This window comes from Nerophis lumbriciformis, linkage group LG32 (assembly GCF_033978685.3).
Source record: "Nerophis lumbriciformis linkage group LG32, RoL_Nlum_v2.1, whole genome shotgun sequence".
In the NCBI taxonomy this organism is placed as follows: domain Eukaryota; kingdom Metazoa; phylum Chordata; class Actinopteri; order Syngnathiformes; family Syngnathidae; genus Nerophis; species Nerophis lumbriciformis.
The window spans coordinates 4,918,509-4,940,414 of record NC_084579.2 but is presented as its reverse complement, the minus strand read 5'-3'; the positions used below and the strand labels follow the sequence as shown (position 1 = coordinate 4,940,414).

Here is a 21,906-nt window from a genome sequence, read left to right as displayed (position 1 = left end):
TTTTTTATTTTAATTTTTTTTAAATATTTGGTAGCGGGGGTGTATAATGTATCCATCTTACCATCCAAAAATCGCTGCCGTTGTGTCCTTGGGCGGGACACTTCACCCTTTGCCCCCGGTGCCACTCACACCGGTGAATTGAATGATGACTGATAGGTGGTGGTCGGAGGGGCCGTTGGCGCAAATTGCAGCCACGCTTCCGTCAGTCTACCCCAGGGCAGCTGTGGCTATGAAAGTAGCTTACCACCACAAGGTGTGAATGAATGATGGGTTCTACATGTAAAAGCGACTTTGGGTACTTAGAAAAGCGCTATATAAATCCCAGGTATTATTATTATTATTATTATCCCGGAAGAGTTAGGGCTGCATGGGATTCTGGGTATTTGTCCTGTTGTGTTTATGTTGTGTTACGGTGCGGATGTTCTCCCGAAATGTGTTTGTCATTCTTGTTTGGTTTTGGTTCAAAGTGTGGCGCATTATTAGTAAGAGTGTTAAAGTTGTTTTATATGGTCACCGTCAGTGTAACCTGTGTGGTTGTTGAACAAGTATGCCTTGCTGTCTCCTACGTCAGCAAGCGGAAGCCCCATTCAACAGGTGGCTGATCAGGCACCCTGATTGTAGTGGGCGCTATATGCTGTACCATCACGACACGCATGACGCTGACACGCGCTGTTCATTTAAAACCCGCGTGCCGCGTCAGCTTAAAAATTCCATATAAAGGTGTGGGCATCGTGTCTGAGACCCCTGGTTTATACATAGTACAAAGCAAAAAAAAAACTTTGCATGCAGTGTTAATTCATTTAAAATTTCAAAATTTTTTGCGGCTCCCATTGTTTTCTATAATTTGTGAAACTGGTCAAAATGGCTCTTTGACTGGTAAAGGTTGCCGACCCCTGGAGTAGTGCCATGTCCACACAAACGCAGAGTTTCCAAAACACAAGAAGCAAGCCTGGAGGTGGCATTACACCTACTATTATTGTAATCTTTATTTGACATGTACTGTATCTTTAAAACCAGCCCTGGGAACATTATCAATCTTTTTTTTGTAAGTGTTTAAAGCACACAAGTGCTGCTGAAACCCAACACTCATGGAGTGATAACATGTTTAATCATGGATATAGTGATATATTACATGTGCAGTGAAGTGTACGTTGTTTTTAACAGCAGTACATTTTTTTAGTCACTCGCGGTCACACCCAGCTCCATTTACACCAGGCCTGGGCAATTATTTTTGACTCGGGGGGACAAATTTTGAGGAAAAAATGTGTCTGGGCCGGTATATCTATTTTTAGGAACACATACAACACCTCACAATAACGTCATGACAGACCGCCTTAAAAAACACAATGGAATTTTACATTTTTTTTACTGAACGAGACACCCAGAATGTACATGGAAATAAAGAATGTGGGATTTACAATATTAACTACGAAGCATAAAACACTGAATATTGACAACATATGAACGTCACACCCCCTCTCCATCCACATATTTTGCAATCGAGCGAAACGCAACAAACAGCAAAATATGAACGCGAAGGGTAAAAAAAAAAAAATCCCACCTACAATCTGATAAATCACTAAACTTTAGACCTTTGTTGTAAAAATCTCTGACACCCACATTTTCAGGCTCGCTCTGGAAACACTCTGTGGAAACGCTCCCCACCCACACTGCTTGGTGCCTCGTCTGAGCTGCTGTGACTTAGATTACCATAGTAACTCATTAGATTACCATAGTAACTAATTAGATTAGCAAGTAACTAGTATATTATGCAAAAGCGCAGATTGCAAACATTGAAAGACTTTGTATAGTTGAAGACTTACGGGCATTAGAAAACATGAGTGCACATCATAATGGCAGCTACACTTTACATCTTAAACATCTAAAAAAAAGTATTTTGGAATGTCCGGCGGGCCAGATTGAAAAGCTTAACGGGCCGCATGTGACCCTCGGGTCTTAATTTGCCCAGGTCTGATTTACACCATACTTGCCAACCCTCCCGGATTTTCCGGGAGACTCCCGAAATTCAGCGCCTCTCCCGAAAACCTCCCGGGACAAATTTTCTCCCGAAAATGTCCCGAAATTCAGGCGGAGCTGGAGGCCACGCCCCCTCCAGCTCCATGCGGACCTGAGTGACGTGTTGACAGCCTGTTCTCACGTCCGCTTTCCCACCATATAAACAGCTAGTGATCGAGGGCGAGTTCTTGGTTTCTTATGTGGGTTTATTGTTAGGCAGTTTCATTAACGTCCTCCCAGCGCGGTAACAACACACAACAACAACAGCAGTCAAGTTTTCGTCTACCGTAAAGCAGTTCGTCTGCCGTAAACAGCAATGTTGTGACACTTTTAAACAGGACAATACTGCCATCTACTGTACATGCATATGTGACCCACCCATAATGTGTCACATTTTTGTGTTGATTTATTTATTTTATTGTTTGAATTCGTTTTTGGATCTGTCATTACACATTTATCAGTATTCACATTGGTCAGTAGGGGGCAGTAGGGCGTTTCTTCCCAATTGAATGCTATCACCTGCAGACCGGAAGTGTCTTGTCACTCTGATGAGCGCGACCAGTCTGTGAACAATTGAAACGTCCTGTGTGCTTTTTCCTCCTGTATAACAGGTTAGTTTTGGTGAATCAACTCACTGAATAATATCCATGTGATCTTTATAAGTTTAAGTACACATTCTGATGGTGGAGCCTAACTCTATAAAGTGTTTGTGAGTTGTAGTTTGTATTTGTGAATGAATCCAGTGCACAGCTGCAGTAATCAATACAAAAAGGCGACGTGAGTGCGCAATGTTTATATAGGAACTTCTGATCCTAATTCAGACTCCCAAATTAGAGCTCCCGTTTTCTTATTGATTTTATAATGTATATTTGTATAATGTGTGTGTTCTGAAATAGTGACAGACAGAGAATAGAACTAGGATGGACAATTCAACCCTTAACTCAACAATGAGTAGATGAGTGTTATGTGTGTGTAAATAAATGAACACTGAAATTCAAGTATTTATTTATATATATATATATATATATATATATATATGTATACATATATATATATATATATATATATATGTAATAAAATATATATATATATAGCTAGAATTCACTGAAAGTCAAGTATTTCTTATATATATATATATCTTAACCACGCCCACAACCATGCCCCCCGCCCCACCCCCACCCCCCCACCTCCCGAAATCGGAGGTCTCAAGGTTGGCAAGTATGCAAATGGAACCAACGTAATGTAACGACCTGCTGGGGTTGATGTTGTGTTCCTGAATGGGTGACAATCAGAGCTCCCATGGTCGATGTCCTTGTTCATAAACATATGAACAAGGACAATTAAAACAAGTACAAAACAGCACAATACAGCGCCCAGGGGTTGTTAATTCAATAAAGTAATGATAGTACAATGTAAGATACATATGTAGTAATGGGTATAGTTGTTCTCCAGTGGTTCACGTCTTATAAAAATGAAATAACTTTTAATGTTGCTTTTAATGATGTCATGTGGTGTGGCGCAGGGTTCTGTTCTGGAGCCTGTTTTATTTTGGTTGTATCTAATGCCGCTTGGGAGGTTGATCAGTAGTTTTAAAAATGTTTCTTATTTATATGAAGATGATATTCAACTGTTATGCTCCTTCAATGATTCAGAGTTTCACTTTTTATCTGAGTTCTTGGAGTGCATATCCTTTACTAAAAGCTGGTTGTCCTCAAATTTCCTCCAGTTAAATTCTAACCAAACGGAAACTCTTGACAATTACTCTCGATAAAAAAGATCCCCCTGATCAAGAAGTCCCTTGGTGCCCTGGGTGCATCTGTTAAAAGCAGCCTCAGAAACCTTGGGGTTGTGTTGGATCAGTCCGTGTCTTTGGAGGGTCACTGCCGTCAACTGACCAACAACTGTTTTTATCACCTCAGATATATTTCTAAAATAAGAAATTTTTTGTCAAAGTTGGATCTCGAAATGACCATACACACGTTCATTTCGTCTCGTATTGACTATTGCAACTGTCTTTTCACTTTTTTTTAACAAGTCAACGCTAAAGAGACTTCAGACTGTACAAAATGCGACTGCCGGACTTTTGACCGGTGCACCCAGAACAGCCCACATCACCCCCTTTTGATCCAGTCTTCATTGGCTTCCAGTTAAATCCCGCATCTAGTTTAAAATTTTAGTCCTGACATTCCGTGCATTGTGTGGTGGGGCCCCTCAGTACATCACTGACTTGTTATGCCCCTACTCTTCAGGGCGCAGCCTGCGGTCTTCAGACCAGGGTCTTCTAAAGCAGTGTTTTTCAACCTTTTTTGAGCCAAGGCACAATTTTTGCGTTGACAAAAATTCGGGGGAACACCACCAGCAGAAATCATTAAAAAAGGAAACTCAGTTGACAGTAAAAAGTCGTTGTCACAATTGTTGGATATGACTTTAAAGCATAACCAAGCATGCATCAATATAGCTCTTGTCTCAAAGTAGGTGTACTGTCACCACCTGTCACATCACACCCTGACTTATTTGGACTTTTTGCTGTTTTCCTGTGTAGTGTTTTAGTTCTTGTCTTTCGCGCCTATTTTGGTGGCTTTTTCTCTTTTTTTTGGTATTTTCCTGTAGCAGTTTCATGTCTTCCTTTGAGCAATATTCCCCACATCTACTTTGTTTTAGCAATCAAGAATATTTCAGTTGTTTTTAATCCTTCTTTGTGGGGACATTGTAGATTGCCATGTCATGTTCGGATGTACATTGTGGACGCCGTCTTTGCTCCGCAGTAAGTCTTTGCTGTCGTCCAGCATTCTGTTTTTGTTTACTTTGTAGCCAGTTCAGTTTCAGTTTCGTTCTGCATAGCCTTCCCTAAGCTTCAATGCCTTTTCTTAGAGGCACTCACCTTTTGTTTATTTTTGGTTAAAGCATTAGACACTTTTCTAAATGCACACAGCCTCCCGCTATTTGCAACATCTACAAAGCAATTAGCTACCGGCTGCCACCTACTGGTATGGAAGAGTATTACACGGTTACTCTGCCGAGCTCAACAACAACACATCATTTGCAGACTATAATTACTGGTTTGCAAAAAAATATTTTTAACCCAAATAGGTGAAATTACATAATCTCCCACGGCACACCAGACCATATCTCACGGCACACTAGTGGTTGAAAAACACTGTTCTAAAGCAGTGTTTTTCAACCACTGTGTGTGCCGTGTAATACAGTCTGGTGTGCCGTGGGAGATGATCTAATTTCATATATTTGGGTTAAAAACATTTTTTGCAAAGCAGTAATTATAGTCTGCAAATGATGTGTTGTTGTTGAGTGTCGGTGCTGTCTAGAGCTCGGCAGAGTAACCGTGTAATACTCTTCCATATCAGTAGGTGGCAGCCGGTAGCTAATTGCTTTGTAAATGCAGGTAAAAAGGTGTCTTATGCTTAAACCAAAAATAAACAAAAGGTGAGTGCCCTTAAGAAAAGGCATTGAAGCTTAGGGAAGGCTATGCAGAACGAAAGTAAAACTGAACTGGCTACAAAGTAAACAAAAACAGAATGCTGGACGACAGCAAAAACTTACTGTGGAGCAAAGACTTCCACAATGTACATCCGAACATGACATGACAATCAATAATGTACCCACAAATCCCCGCGACCCGACCTCGGATAAGCGGAAGAAGATGGATGGATGGATGGACCCACAAATATTCTTGATTGCTAAAACAAAGTAGATGCGGGAAATATAAGACATTAAAATGCTACAGGAAAATAACAACAAAAGAGAAAAAGCCACCAAAATAGGAGCGCAAGACAAGAAGTAAAACACTACACACAGGAAAACAGCAAAAAAGTCCAAATAAGTCAGGGCGTGATGTGACAGTACACCTACTTTGAGACAAGAGCTATAGTGATGCATGCTTGGTTATGCTTTAAAGTCATATCCAACAATTGCGACAATGACTTTTAACTGTCAACTGAGTTTATGATTTCTGCTGGTGGTGTGCATCCGGATTTTTTCAACGCAAAAAATGTGCCTTGGCTCAAAAAAGGTTGAAAAACACGGTTGTAAAGATCCCGAAAACTTGTTTTAAAACCCGTTAGCTCCCAGACTCTGGAACAACTTGCACCAGTGCCTCCATGATCTTGACCGTCTTGACACTTTTAAGAAACATTTGAAAACTTCTCTTTTTAGTAAAGCTTTTAGTTAATGCACCTTTTAACTATCGATTTTAATTCACCTTGTATTCTTTTTATGATGTTGCCCCTGTTGTTTTAATTGAATTGTTTTACTTCCCCTACATTTTGTACAGCGCTTTGTGATTTTATCTGTGAAAAGCACTTTATAAATAAAATGTACTTACTTACTCACACAAGTTCTGTAAATATTAGAAATGTGGAGCATAGCATCATAGTTTTCACAGCTTTTTGGTTGCTAGAAGTAGATAGCGTTTTAAAGTACATTTCTAACTCTTTTTAAAGGCACGAAAAACAGGCTGGGTATTGAGAACCTTACATTTATGAATATAAAACTTATAGTAAGTAACAATAGTAAGGAAGCGTTCGTTGTTGCGGAAATGGGGGATGAGGATAGACGTGCATGTGGGAGGAACGAGGTAAGCTGTGTTAGCATCGGTTGCTCAATAAAAGTTACTTTGTGTGCACTTCTTCTGGACGCTATAATACGTGAGATATTACGTATTATACGTGAGATTATGACACAAAGCAAACAGTCTTGCTTGTCAAAGTTGTCCCATTAGGTCAGGGGTGTCAAACTGGTTTTCACTGAGGGCCACATCGCAGTTATGGTTGCCCTTAGAGGGCCACTTTTAACAATGAGTAATATATGAATATACATATACATATATATACATACATATATATATACATATATATATACATACATATATATATACATATACACATATATATATACACATATATATACATACATATATATATATATATACATATATATATACATATATATATATACACATATATACATATACATATATATATATACATATATATATACATATATATATATACACATACATATATACCAGTGACGTGCAGTCACTAGAGGCAGGTGAGGCCCCGCCTCACCTGCCATCATGGAAAGAAAAACATTTTTAAAAGAAAAAAATATATATTAAATTGTTAAATGTATCCAGTGATTATACTATAAAGTTATTTTCCATTTAACTTCACCAGTTTTAGATTATTTTTTATTCAAAATCGCTGAATTTTCACATTTGCCGTTCAAATACTGAGAAGAGACGGTGCGGTGAACAGCAGCCAGTCGAGGCACGTCACTCAGTGCCTCAACATGGACGGACTCGGCTAACTGCTGGCCTGCTGTGCAGTGAGACCGTATTGCTATATGAACTATATTATACATTTCCATAGTTTAGTTAGCTGAGGTATATAATGTACAGTGTATTTTGTCAACAACTGTATGTGTGTAAAGTATTTCTTGTGCTGAGCGATCATAAAACGGCTGCAAAAGACGCACTGGCTGAGGCTCCAGTAGCCCCGCCTCCTGCACCCACGCTGTATATATCAACTAAACACCACACTTAAACTTTCCACGTGCAAGATTGAATCTATTTAAAGAAGTTATTTCATAAGCCAAAAAGTGCAAAAACAACAATGTTCGTGTTGGAGGAGTTGCGAATGACTGCAGGGCCACAACATTAGGTACACCTGCAGACTGCAGGTGTACCTAATTCACAACTCCTCCAACACGAACATTATTGTTTTTGCACTTTTTGGCTTCTTATTAAATAGCTTTTGTAACCTATTTTTATGGGCTTTCCTCTTTGTGATGTTAAGTTCCTGTTATGCGCTGTTATACAGTATATGCCTTGAGCTCTTATTTTGAAGGCGCTAAGAGCAGAATTTTGACACGTTGGAGTGGAGCGGAAGTTTTTGAAAGAAGGTAAATAAAGTGGTCCTCGCGTAAACTGGAGCCTCCGTGTTTGTTATTTTGTAGTTTCATACAGTATAGGCGACATTTATAAACCCTCGGTTACACTTTTTTAAATAGATTCAATCTTGCACGAGGAAAGTTGAAGTGAGGGCTTTAGTTGATATAACACTCCCGTCAGGGGATTGCATTAATCCAGCACAACAGCGGCGCATTTATAAGTAAAGGTAAGACCATAATAACGTTTTTTATTAAATGTGCTTTTTTGTGTGCTACAGTTTGTATGTGTAAAGTTAAAGTTAAGTTAAAGTACCAATGATTGTCACACACACACTAGGTGTAATGAAATTTGTCCTCTGCATTTGACCCATCCCCTTGTTCACCCCCTGGGAGGTGAGGGGAGCAGTAGGCAGCAGCGGCGCCGCACCCGGGAATCATTTTTGGTGATTTAACCCCCAATTCCAAGCCTTGATGCTGAGTGCCAAGCAGGGAAGAATGCTGGTATGAGCTTTTAAACATAACCCGTTAACTGCTGCCAATCAAATGGTGAATAAGATACTCTTTAGGGTTTGTAAATCTGACTGTGATGAAGTCAGTGCCTCACCAGCCATCAACCTCACCGCACGTCACTGATATATACATATATATACATATACATACATATACATATATATATATATATATATATATATATATATATATATATATAATACATTAAGAATTTTTTTTTTTTTTTTACATAAGCTGCAAAAAAATATTTAAATGTTACTTTAAAAACTGGCAGCCCAGTCACCAGAATTTTACAGTAAAAGCATATAAAAAGATGGAATAAATGGAATGGAGAAACAATACCACTGTTTTTAGCAGTAAAATTCAAGCAACAGAGCTGCCTGTTGTTTTTTTTAACCGTAAAATCTTCTTTTAATTTTTTTAATGTTTTAGTGTCTTACTGTATGTGGAAAAAAACTGTATCAATCAAAGTTGATTTTACGGTAAAAAACAGACAGCTGAATGTATCCGTAAAATCTATTGTAAATTTTACAGTCTACAACCTTTATTTTAACAAAAATATTTTTAGTATACATGATGATTTGAGATGTCCGATAATATCGCACTGCCGATATTATCGGCCGATAAGTGCTTTAAAATATAATATCGGAAATTATCGGTATCGGTTTCAAACAGTAAAATTTATGACTTTTTAAAACGCCGCTGTGTACACGGACGTAGGGAGAAGTACAGAGCGCCAATAAACCTTAAAGGCACTTCCTTTGCGTGCCGGCCCAATCACATAATATCTACGGCTTTTCACACACACAGGTGAATGCAACGCATACTTGGTCAACAGCCATACAGGTCACACTGAGGGTGGCCGTATAACATTTTTTAACACTGTTACAAATATGCGCCACACTGTGAACCCACACCAAACAAGAATGACAAACACATTTCGGGAGAACATCCACACCGTAACACAACATAAACACAACAGAACAAATACCCAGAACCCCTTGCAGCACTAACTCTTCCGGGACGCTACAATATACACCCCCCGCTACCCCCTACCCCACCTCAACCACGCCCCCCCCAACCCCGCCCACCTCAACCTCCTCATGCTCTCTCAGCGAGAGCATGTCCCCAATTCCAAGCTGCTGTTTTGAGGCATGTTAAAAAAAATAATGCACTTTGTGACTTCAATAATAAATATGGCAGTGCCATGTGGGCATTTTCTTCCATAACTTGAGTTGATTTATTTTGGAAAGCCTTGTTACATTGTTTAATGCATCCAGCGGGGCATCACAACAAAATTAGGCATAATAATGTGTTAATTTCACGACTGTATATATCGGTATCGGTTGATATCGGAAATGGTAATTAGGAGTTGGACAATATCGGAATATCAGATATGGGCAAAAAAGCCATTATCGGACATCTCTAATGATAATATTGAATTTTAAAATATATGGAATTGCATGCAGTACATGATTTTTAATGTCAAAAGGGAAATAACAAATATATTTAGTAAGAAAAGATTAAGCATTTTAATAACGCATATTTCCAGGCTTTCGCAGGCCACATAAAATAATGTGGCCCCTGGTCCTTGAGTTTGACACCTGTACATTAGGTGGAGGTCTCACAGCGACCAAAACAGCTGACCGCCATTGTCGCAGGCAGGAGTCTTGCCAAGCCCATTTTGATGCGTCTAATGTTATCGCCGTAGAGTTTAAATAGCAGCATGTTTATGTTCAAACACACAGTAATTGTGTTTGAAGCAAGCAAGGCAGTGTTGCTGATAGAGATGCGCGGATAGGCAATTATTTCATCCGCAACCGCATCACAAAAGTCGTCACCCATCCGCCCGAACTAACATTTTATCAAAACCGCACCAACCCGTTGTTATATATCTAATATAGACGATGCAAGGCATTAGTGAGGTTATAAAGCTTTTGCCTGTTAAAGAAAGGAGACTGATCCAATGCAGCAGAGACATTCGATGCGTGCCACGCTGTCACGGCCCAGACGCACACCAGTGCGCAATCATCTGGGAGCCGCGCTGAGCGCACCTCCAAGCGCGCTCGCGCCACTCAAACTGCTGCAGGCAGCTGCGTTCTATCTTGTTTTAACATCCTGCGGCACTCTTCTGGGATCACGGCGGACGAAACCGCTCATGCCCAGGGTGTTTGTGGAGGTTCGGGGGTTTTGCACAAATGTGATGCACCATGTTAGATGTCCCGGTTTTGTGACTGTCGTAGACATAAACAGCGTCGCAGCTCTTGCAAATCACGTAGCCAGCATTACTATCATCCTGATTTACAACCTCATAAAAACGAGTCCACGCTGAACTTTTCTGGCCTTTTTTTCCCCCCTGGTCTTTAGTATTCCCTTTTTTAGTTTGTCGCGTACCACGTTTGCTGCTGGCGTTGCCATCTTTTTTCTTTTTCTTCTTCTGTTGTGGCATATGCTGCAGGTGCCTGCTTGTTTTTCGTATGTGGGTAACAACATTTAACTATGTACAGGTAAAAGCCAGTAAATTAGAATATTTTGAAAAACTTGATTTATTTCAGTAATTGCATTCAAAAGGTGTAACTTGTACATTATATTTATTCATTGCACACAGACTGATGCATTCAAATGTTTATTTCATTTAATTTTGATGATTTGAAGTGGCAACAAATGAAAATCCAAAATTCCGTGTGTCACAAAATTAGAATATTACTTAAGGCTAATACAAAAAAGGGATTTTTAGAAATGTTGGCCAACTGAAAAGTATGAAAATGAAAAATATGAGCATGTACAATACTCAATACTTGGTTGGAGCTCCTTTTGCCTCAATTACTGCGTTAATGCGGCGTGGCATGGAGTCGATGAGTTTCTGGCACTGCTCAGGTGTTATGAGAGCCCAGGTTGCTCTGATAGTGGCCTTCAACTTTTCTGCGTTTTTGGGTCTGGCATTCTGCATCTTCCTTTTCACAATACCCCACAGATTTTCTATGGGGCTAAGGTCAGGGGAGTTGGCGGGCCAATTTAGAACAGAAATACCATGGTCCGTAAACCAGGCACGGGTAGATTTTGCGCTGTGTGCAGGCGCCAAGTCCTGTTGGAACTTGAAATCTCCATCTCCATAGAGCAGGTCAGCAGCAGGAAGCATGAAGTGCTCTAAAACTTGCTGGTAGACGGCTGTGTTGACCCTGGATCTCAGGAAACAGAGTGGACCGACACCAGCAGATGACATGGCACCCCAAACCATCACCCAACCATGCAAATTTTGCATTTCCTTTGGAAATCGAGGTCCCAGAGTCTGGAGGAAGACAGGAGAGGCACAGGATCCACGTTGCCTGAAGTCTAGTGTAAAGTTTCCACCATCAGTGATGGTTTGGGGTGCCATGTCATCTGCTGGTGTCGGTCCACTCTGTTTCCTGAGATCCAGGGTCAACGCAGCCGTCTACCAGCAAGTTTTAGAGCACTTCATGCTTCCTGCTGCTGACCTGCTCTATGGAGATGGAGATTTCAAGTTCCAACAGGACTTGGCGCCTGCACACAGCGCAAAATCTACCCGTGCCTGGTTTACGGACCATGGTATTTCTGTTCTAAATTGGCCCGCCAACTCCCCTGACCTTAGCCCCTTAGAAAATCTGTGGGGTATTGTGAAAAGGAAGATGCAGAATGCCAGACCCAAAAACGCAGAAGAGTTGAAGGCCACTATCAGAGCAACCTGGGCTCTCATAACACCTGAGCAGTGCCAGAAACTCATCGACTCCATGCCACGCCGCATTAACGCAGTAATTGAGGCAAAAGGAGCTCCAACCAAGTATTGAGTATTGTACATGCTCATATTTTTCATTTTCATACTTTTCAGTTGGCCAACATTTCTAAAAATCCCTTTTTTGTATTAGCCTTAAGTAATATTCTCATTTTGTGACACACGGAATTTTGGATTTTCATTTGTTGCCACTTCAAATCATCAAAATTAAATGAAATAAACATTTGAATGCATCAGTCTGTGTGCAATGAATAAATATAATGTACAAGTTACACCTTTTGAATGCAATTACTGAAATAAATCAAGTTTTTCAAAATATTCTAATTTACTGGCTTTTACCTGTATATATATTTCTGAATTGGTTTAACTGCCACCCGCCTGAATCTATTTAAAATCTTTATTTTTAATTTTTATTTCAACCGCCCGACCCGCGGATAAAATCTAATTTTTTTTTTTATTTCAACCGCCCGACCAGCGGATAATCCGCGGACTCCGCGGTTGTGTCCGCAAACCGCGCATCTCTAGTTGCTGAGCTTTGGAAATGACAGCGCACAACCGTGACGTCATCAGAGGAGTACAAGTCTCCGTTCGTGCCGTGATTTTAAACTCAACACTTTTCAGTCTGCGTTTTGAGGGATGCATTTGCGTGTGGACAAAAGAGATCCGTGTGGCCTGAGTGTCCTCTTGTCTTCAGGATCAGTTCGACAAGGAGCAAGACGAGGAAAGACGCGTTTTTGGAGTCTACATCATTGAATCCTTCTTCACCGATCAGGTAGTACCACACTGCCTCCAAGTGTGTGAGTGTTGTCTTCACTGGAGTGTGTGTGTGTCTTCTCAGTCTTCACATCACATCCCTGCCATGTCCAAACATAAACATACATGCATGGAGTACCTGGCATCGGATCCTAACGTAGACGTCTTCCAAACCTGCCTGGAGTAAGTCCTCCCAGCATGCACTGTTGTTTGAGAAGGCGGACAGTTAGGAGAATGGACTGACGCTCTTGTTGACATGTTCAGAGAATCGCACGCGTACCTCAGCGGAGAACCTTTCGAGCAGTACCAGAGGAGCATGTACTTTGACCGCTTCCTTCAGTGGAAGATGCTGGAGAGGTCTGTCAGTCATTTTAATGATTTGATGTCGTGCTCTTCTAACTTGCATCCAACTTGTCCTCAAGGAGGCCCATCAACAAGAACATGTTTAGACAGTACCGACTTCTAGGCAAAGGAGGCTTTGGAGAGGTAAGGTGATTGTTCTTCTTTCTCAATTAACACTGTAATCATGTATTTGAGGTTATTTACAGGGCATCACTTTTTCCACATTTTGTTATGTTATTCCAGAATGTAATAACCTCATTTTTGTTCTAAAACTATAGAAATGTCCCATAATGACAATGTAAAAATTTTTTTTTTGATTCAGCAAATCTATTAAAAAAAAAATCATAAATCACATGTTTGGTACAGGCCAAACGTTTGGACACACCTTCTCATTCAATGGGTTTTCTTTATTTTCATGACTATTTACATTATAGATTGTCACTGAAGGCATCAAAACTATGAATGAACACATGCGGAGTTATGAACGTAACAAAACAAAGGTGAAATAACTGAAAACATGTTTTATATTCTAGTTTCTTCAAAATAGCCACTGTTTTGCACACTCTAGGCCAGGGGTCAGCAACCCGCGGCTCTTTGATCACTCTGATGCGGCTCAGCATTCGGCGCCCTCTACAATCTGTTTTAACAAGAGTGCCAGCCCAATACTTGTGATACAATATACATTTTCTGCTTGCACACGTACGTGACAGCAAGGCATACTTGGTCAACGGCCACACAGGTTACACTGACGGTGGTCATATAAAATAACTTTTAACACTCTTACTAATAATGCGCCACACTTTGAACCAAAATCAAACAAGAATGACAAACACATTTCGGGAGAACATCTGCACCTTAACACAACATAAACACAACAGAACAAACACCCAGAATCCCATGCAGCCCTGACTCTTCCGGTCTACATTATACACCCCTGCTACCACCAAACCCCGCCCCCACCCCAACCCTGCTCCCTCACACATCAACCCCCCCTCTCTCTGTGCGTCGGTTGAGGTGGGCGGGGTTTGGTATAATGTATCCCGGAAGAGTTAGGGCTGCATGGGATTCTGGGTATTTGTCCTGTTGTGTTTATGTTGTGTTACGGTGCAGATGTTCTCCCGAAATGTGTTTGTCATTCTTGTTTGGTGTGGGTTCACAGTGTGGCGCATTATTAGTAAGAGTGTTAAAGTTTTTTTTTTTTTTTTTCATTGTTTTCTATAATTTGTGAAACTGGTCAAAATGGCTCTTTGACTGGTAAAGGTTGCCGACCCCTGCTCTAGGCATTCTCTCGATGAGCTTCAAGAGGTAGTCACCTGAAAGGGTTTTCAATTCACAGGTGTCATAGCTTTGATGCCTTCAGTGACAATCTACATAGTCATGAAAATAAAATAAAAGCACATTGAAATGAGAAGGTGTGCCCAAACGTTTGGCCTGTACTGCACATGAGTGTTCACAGCCTTTGCTCGACACACCTTTGTCAGCAACTACAACCATCTCTGCAGCAAACAACCAAGTAGGCTTGTTTGACATAGTAGCTGGATAGAAACTATTTATTAATAAGTTTGCCAACATGCACCTGAAAGACTCTCAGACCATGAGGAACAAAATGATTTGGTCTGACGAGACAAAGATTGAAGTCTAGTCAGGCGTCATGTTTGGAGGAAACCCCCCCCATCCATCCATTTTCTCCCGCTTGTCCCCTTTGGGGGCGCGGAGCGTGCTGGAGCCTATCTCAGACACGGCCAATACCATCCCTACAGTGAAGCATGGTGGTGGCAGCAGTTTTCAGCGGCGGGAACCGGGAGACTAGTCAAGATAGAGGGAAAGATGAATTCAGCAATGTACAGAGACATCCTGGATGAAAACCAACGCTTCCCACCCAGCCCGATGGAGCTTAACGGGTGATGCAGAGAGGAATGGGCAAAACTGCCCAAAGATAGATGAGCCAAGCTTGTGGCATCGTATTCAAAAAGACTTGAGGCTGTAATTGCTGCCAAAGGTGTGTCAATGGCGTGGCGGAAATCACATTGTATAATTTGTTTAATTATTTATTTGTATGTTACTTGGGTTCATAAGTATTTGCACACATGAGAATCAGCAAGAATTATGACTCTCAAAGAGCTGTCAGTCTACCTTTTAAAAAAGTCCACCTTTACCCAACAACTAATCACCCACCCACCACCCCTTTGAGCTCATTAAAGTCACCTGTGCAGCCCAGTCAGTCAAGGTCCAACTGCTACCATCGGCAAGACCAAAGAGCTGTCAAAAGAGACCAGAGAGAAAATTGTAGAGCCCCACAAAGCTGGAAAATGCTATGGGACAATTGGTAAGCACCTTGGTGAGACTAGATCAGCTGTTGCAGCAATTGTAAGAACATGGAAGAGGCTAATCTACCTCGGACTGGGGCTCCATGTAACATCTCTCCTCGTGGGGCATCACTCATGATAAGAAAAGTGAGGGATCAGCCCAGAACTACACGGCAGGAGCTGGTGAATGACCTGAAAAGAGCTGGGACCACGGTTTCCAAGGCTACTATCAGTAGAACACTACGGCGTAGTGCTTTAAAATCATGCATCGTACGGAAGGTTCCCCTGCTTAAGTCAGCCCATGTCCAGGCCCGTCTGAAGTTTGCCAATGGCCATCTGGATGATCCAGAGGAGTCATGGGAGATAGTCATGTGGTCAGATGAGACCGAAATAGGGATGTCCCGATCCAGGTTTTTGCACTTCCGATCCGATACCGATGTTGTTTTTGCATTTCCGATCCGATACCGATACTGGCCTATCTGAGCATGTATTAAAGTTAGAGGGTTACTTAGCTGTGTGTTAGCAATCCGCCGCTTAAAATAGTTTGTCTGCATTAGCGCTTATAATAACATCGCTAGGGATGTCCCGATCCAGGTTTTTGCACTTCCGATCCGATACCGATATTGTTTTTGCATTTCCGATCCGATACCGATACTGACCGATACTGGCCTATCCGAGCATGTATTAAAGTTATTTAGCCTACTTAGTTGTCAGAATCATGTTGAAAAGGGTTTTAGTACTCTTGATAACAACTAGCCAGCTGAATTAGGGGAGTTTGAATAATACACAATGGTTGGTAACAAGAAACTGACCTGTTTATTCAAGGATAAACACAAAATAGACAAAATTATACATGACAAACAGAAATGGCATCATTGAAACTAGGGCTGGGCGATATGGCCTTTTTTTAATATTGCGATATTTTAAGGCCATATTGCGATACACGATATATATCTCGATATTTTGCCTTAGCCTTGAATGAACACTTGATGCATATAATCACAGCAGTATGATGATTCTATGTGTTTTGATTGATTGATTGAGACTTTTATAAGTAGGTTGCACAGTGAAGTACATATTCCGTACAATTGACCACTAAATGGTAACACCCCAATACGTTTTTCAACTTGTTTAAGTCGGGGTCCACTTAAATTGATTCATGATACAGATATATACTATCAGATATATACTATCATCATAATACAGTCATCACACAAGATAATCACATTGAATTGTTTACATTATTTATAATCCAGGGTGTGGAGGGGGGCGCCGGATGTAAGTGTCAAAAAGACAGCCAAAAGAGTTTGATATGAGAATAAAATAAAAATGAAAGTTAAAATATAGGGTAGAAATGCATCCATTTGCAGGAAATGTAGTCTTGATTTTCAAAATTTTCTTTCAAGGCTTGCATGTCTACATTAAAACATTCTTCTTCATACTGCATTAATATATGCTACTTTTAAACTTTCATGCAGAGAAGGAAATCACAACTAAAAAAATCACAAATTTTTTCATACGGTGTTGATGTGGAAATTTTTGCCTCAGCATTTTGATGGTGTGGGCGTGTGGCACCGAATGGAGATAAGCGTCTCGACAGACGTCACAATATTCGAACAATGATGACGAAAACTGTTTTCTCTGTCGTGTCCGTGTGTCGAAAATTGTTGTGCGCTTATTTTTTTATTTGATTTTGTGCGTGGCATAGATTTGCTATGCGCAGAGGACGCTTAAACAGTGCGCAATTGCACAGGCGAGCACCTTAGAGGGAGCGTTGCTCGCACGGCTGCGCTAGCATCACAGCTAACGTTAGCCATGCTGCTACCTCTCTGCTCGGGGAGGACGTATACGTATGTGACGTATGACGTGACAGTATGTGACGTGTGTATGAAAGTGCACTTGCTGTCTGTGAGAGGGAGACACAGGAAAGAGTGAGAAGAGCCTGTCGTGTAATGCCAGCACCTAAAAGCAACTGCGTGAGAATTCACAGACCTGTGGATGTGTTGAAGGTGTGCTGGAAAATGCGGAACGGAAATTACGGAGCAGCAGAAAAGTGGAATGTATTATTTAAATCGGTGCGTTGGAAAACACGGACCGTAGTTTTTTTTAAAACTGGATCTGGATCGGCATTTTCCCATGCCTTGCCGATACGCAATTTGTGGCAAATATCGGCAGCCGATCCGATCCAAATATCGGATCGGGACATCCCTAGACCGAAATAGAACTTTGTGGTATAAACTCCACTCGTCGGGTTTGGAGGAAAAAGAAGGATGAGTATCATCCCAAGAAGACCATCCCTACAGTGAAGCATGGGGGTGGAAACATCATGCTTTGGGGTTGCTTTTCCGCAAAGGGGACAGGACGACTGCACTGTATTAAGAAGAGGATGAACATGGCCATGTATTGTGAGGTTTTGGCCAAAAACCTCCTTCCCTCAGTCAGAGCATTGACGATGGGTCGAGGCTGGGTCTTCCAACATGACAATGACCCGAAGCACACAGCCAGGATAACCAAGGAGTGGCTCCATACGAAGCATATCAAGGTTCTGGAGTGGCCGAGCCAGTGTCCAGACCTAAATCCAATAGAAAATCTTTGGAGGGAGCTGAAACTTCGTGTTGATCGGCGACAGCCCCGAAACCTGACAGATCTAGAGAAGATTTGTGTGGAGGAGTGGGCCAAAATCCCTGTTGCCGTGTGTACAAACCTGATGAAGAACTATAGGAAACCTTTGACCTCTGTAATTGCAAACAAAGGCACTAAATATTAACACTGATGTTATCATGTGTGCAAATACTTACGAACCCCAGTAACATACAAATAAATCATTCAAAAATCATACTTAGATTATGTCTCTAACAGTGGAAATCTATCTATGATACATTTCAGACCTCTCCCTCATTTGTACGAGGGAGAACTTGCAAAATTGCAGGGTATGCAAATATTTGTGGACCTCACTATATATGTATTCATTTTTTAAATAAAGCTAACATAAAATGTGGAAAAAGTGAAGCACTGTGAATACTTTCCGGATGCACCATACACAATTCTAAGATGGCAAAACTAGATGTAAATATTAGAGACTGAGTACAGAGCCCTGTGGAGCCCTACATGTCATTAGCAGCGTGAGAGAAAGGGTAAAACTGTTGGCATGATTACTGAAGTTCTGCCAAAATGTAAATAAGGACCAAGAACAGAGCACAGGTCATTAGTGTGAGAGGACATTCATGTTATTTCCCATCCAGTTAGCTGCAGGCGAGTACTTAGTAGCTCAAGCAAAGTTTTTGTGGTTCAGGTGTGGGCTTGCAAGGTTTGCGACACAGGAATGATGTACGCCTGCAAGAAGATAGAGAAGAAGCTCTTGAAGAAAAGGCGATGCGAGGCAATGGTGCTCAACGAGAAGCAGATTCTTGAGAGTGTGAAGAGTCGCTTTATGGTGAGCCTGTTCAACCATCGACATTTTCTATCCAGGAAGTTTTCATCTAAAAATAGGGCGCTGTTCTTCCGCCTGCAGGTGAACTTGGCATACGCCTACGAGACCAAGCACGCCCTGTGCCTGGTTATGACCATGATGAGCGGCGGCGACTTGAAGTTCCATATTCACAAAAGAGGTGCAGCCGGGTTGTCTGAAGACCGAGTGCGCTTCTATGCCGCAGAGGTCTGCTGCGGTCTCATGCACCTGCACGCCAATTCCATCCTTTATAGGTGAGTGCTGCTTGCACGCTTTACACCATACCCTTTTTCACCTGAACACTGTTTGTCTGGCAGGGATCTAAAACCAGAGAACATCCTTCTGGATAAGGATGGTATGTAGAACAGCTACTTTTATCTTTCCAAAAATAGACTCAGTGTGTGGACAAGGCGTGGCTGCAGGCATGTTCAGTTATACATATAACCACCCTACTCAGCACTAATTGTTGGAGTGCACAACAAGAAAGGAAACATACAGCGACAAACTTTTTTTTTTTCAGGACACATCAGAATCTCCGACTTGGGCCTGGCTGTCTGGGTCGCTAAGGGTGCCCAGGCGAAAGGCCGTGTGGGCACTCCGGGTTACATGGGTCAGTACCACCTTCCTTAGTTCCCCATAGTGGGATAAAGGACAGTCTAGCCTATCTCAATGGTCCCAATGACAAAAGGATATGGCACTCTGACGCCATGTGCATTGGGGATGGGAAGTGAGAATGGGGCTCTACCCCGGTCTCTTGCTGATGGAGACACTTCCTGCGTGCAGCTCCGGAGGTGATCGTCCACAAGCACTACGGGATGAGCGTCGACTGGTGGGGCTTGGGCTGTCTCATCTACGAGATGACGTCGGGACAGAAACTCTTCCGGACGCGGGGCAAACGCATAAGCAGGGAGGAGTTGGAGCGCCAGATCCAGATGGAGCAGGAGGAGTACAGCGAACTGTTCAGCGAGGCGGCCATGGACATATGCTCCCAGGTCCCGTCACGCGTGCCTCATTGTCAGTGTTGTCGTGGAAACCAACCAATTAACATGACCACGCTGTGTCTTCCAGCTGCTCACCAAAGACCCAAAAAACAGGCTGGGCTGCAGGAAAGCCGGGGGGAGAGAAGTTCAGTCGCACCCTTTCTTTCAAGAAGTCAACTTCCGGATGCTGGAGGCGGGGCTTGTGACGCCTCCATTTATACCTGACGCAAGTACTCAGTCAATTTGTTCAGAGTCAGACCTCAGTTAGGTGACAGTGGTGTATGTGTGCAGCCCAGACTGGTGTACTGCAGCGATGTGCAGGACATTGACGATTTCCCCACCGTGAGGGGTGTCAGACTGGACAATAAAGACTCAGACTTCTACGCCAAGTTCAGCACGGGCAGCGTTCCTACAGCGTGGCAGAACGAGGTTGCGTTAAGTTATCCTGAAAATGAGACACTGCGTTGTGGCGTTAAACTAAAAGGCTTTTCTTGACGCAGATGATCGAGACAGAGTGTTTCACTGAGCTGAATGTTTTCGGCCCCGATGGTGGTCGACCTCCAGACCTGATTCCGATTTCAGAGCCCACGTCCCCGACGTTCTTGACGGACTCGTCCCCGGCATCCCCGGCGTCCCCGGTGTCACCGATGTCGCCGACGTCCCGATTTCATCACATTTTTAAAAAAAATTGTGAGTTCACTCTTGAGCCTTGACATGAGTGTGTTCAACTTGCTGAGGGTGTCCTCTGTCCCACAGCTGCCGGCAAGGACACACTTAAGAGAACCCACCGCAACAAAAAATAATCAATACTTCTGTGATGTGTGGCGGACGGCTACACACTGCGTGTTCTGTAACTTTTCTATTTTTGTATTGGATGCCTCTCTTTCAGCCCGCAGCTGCATTTACAGCTTTGTAAGTAAACTATTTTAGGGAAGTCAAGAGTACAACAAAACTCCTTCACGACTTGGAAAAGGTGCGAGCTAATTCTACTGGTAAACAAAATGTAGCATATTTTTATTTGCGTCCATTAAAAAAAACACAGCGAGAAGACGGCGGGAGCAGCAAGACTTAAACACGAAACACACCGACTGCATGTTGACCACGAATGCTAAGTCCAATAGTTGAGGAATGTTTTCTCATGTCACGCTAATTCAGTTTCTCCTTGAATGTATTGTAAATAAAAATGAACCAACTTGAGTGTAAATAATTCTAATAAAGTGAACTGCCTGTTTTTACGGCTGTGTGTGCATGCGTATTGGCCTTTCTCCCGCAGGCGCTTATCCCTCCCACGGCGGGCTGCGTCGGCCGTCCACGTCGGTCTCCACGTGGTAGAGCGTGTCGGCCAGCGTGTGCTCGATGACGGCGCCCCAGCCCATGTCGCTCATCTGGGGAAGGGGAGAAAGTGTTGAAGAAATGAAGGTCGGTGAAAGCCCCCAGTCAAGGCGAGCTCTTACCGGCTTGTAACGGACGTCTTTGGGCGGGTGTTTGAAATGCGGCCCGAAGTTGACGGATACCTGAAAAGAGAAAAAAGTCAAGTCGTGTACGTAAAGGACGGATCTTGTGTTGGAGGAGTTGGAACTGACCGTGCAGCTCTTGTAAAGAGAGATAGCAGGGAAGTAGATTCCTTCAAACAGGTTCTCAAAGGCCACGCCTTGACTCACACCGTTTTTATAGAACACCATCTGCAAACGTGCACAGTCAGCATAATCAGCAATGTCCCAGTGGACTTCAATGATTTATTTTGCTCTCACCCTGCTGGGGCTCATGGCCTTCAGACTCTTCTCCGCTTTGTCCACATAGTCCTTCTCTTCGAAATACAGGTAGCTCTTGAACTTGATGAGCGCCTACAAAACAAAAACTGTCAGAAAGGCATACCTGCCAACTTTTGAAATC

At 42.3% G+C, this 21,906-nt stretch overlaps 2 protein-coding genes across 4 annotated transcripts in view; one reads left to right on the top strand and one right to left on the bottom strand.

The window, feature by feature from the left end:
* grk5 (G protein-coupled receptor kinase 5) overlaps nucleotides 1-20,911 on the top strand; it is a 46,942-nt gene extending 26,031 nt beyond the window's left edge. The window contains exons 4-16 of the mRNA XM_061927376.2: nucleotides 12,879-12,956; nucleotides 13,023-13,120; nucleotides 13,202-13,294; nucleotides 13,360-13,423; nucleotides 18,878-19,018; nucleotides 19,097-19,287; nucleotides 19,351-19,388; nucleotides 19,554-19,643; nucleotides 19,817-20,025; nucleotides 20,102-20,239; nucleotides 20,305-20,442; nucleotides 20,514-20,703; nucleotides 20,770-20,911. Coding sequence (XP_061783360.1) covers nucleotides 12,879-12,956; nucleotides 13,023-13,120; nucleotides 13,202-13,294; nucleotides 13,360-13,423; nucleotides 18,878-19,018; nucleotides 19,097-19,287; nucleotides 19,351-19,388; nucleotides 19,554-19,643; nucleotides 19,817-20,025; nucleotides 20,102-20,239; nucleotides 20,305-20,442; nucleotides 20,514-20,703; nucleotides 20,770-20,816 — 1,515 coding nt within the window. The 3' untranslated portion in view covers nucleotides 20,817-20,911. The remainder of the gene's footprint in view (nucleotides 1-12,878; nucleotides 12,957-13,022; nucleotides 13,121-13,201; nucleotides 13,295-13,359; nucleotides 13,424-18,877; nucleotides 19,019-19,096; nucleotides 19,288-19,350; nucleotides 19,389-19,553; nucleotides 19,644-19,816; nucleotides 20,026-20,101; nucleotides 20,240-20,304; nucleotides 20,443-20,513; nucleotides 20,704-20,769) is intronic.
* A 99-nt stretch (nucleotides 20,912-21,010) lies between these two features.
* ash2l (ash2 like, histone lysine methyltransferase complex subunit) overlaps nucleotides 21,011-21,906 on the bottom strand; it is a 40,007-nt gene continuing 39,111 nt past the window's right edge. For 2 of the 3 annotated variants that reach the window (XM_061927361.1, XM_061927362.1), the window contains 4 exons: nucleotides 21,765-21,857; nucleotides 21,597-21,695; nucleotides 21,468-21,527; nucleotides 21,011-21,398 (listed from right to left, as the gene is read on the bottom strand). In XM_061927361.1, the coding sequence (XP_061783345.1) occupies nucleotides 21,291-21,398; nucleotides 21,468-21,527; nucleotides 21,597-21,695; nucleotides 21,765-21,857 (360 nt within the window). In that variant the 3' untranslated portion in view covers nucleotides 21,011-21,290. Of the gene's footprint in view, nucleotides 21,528-21,596; nucleotides 21,696-21,764; nucleotides 21,858-21,906 lie in introns of all 3 variants that reach the window. The other variant, XM_061927360.1, reaches the window with a different exon arrangement.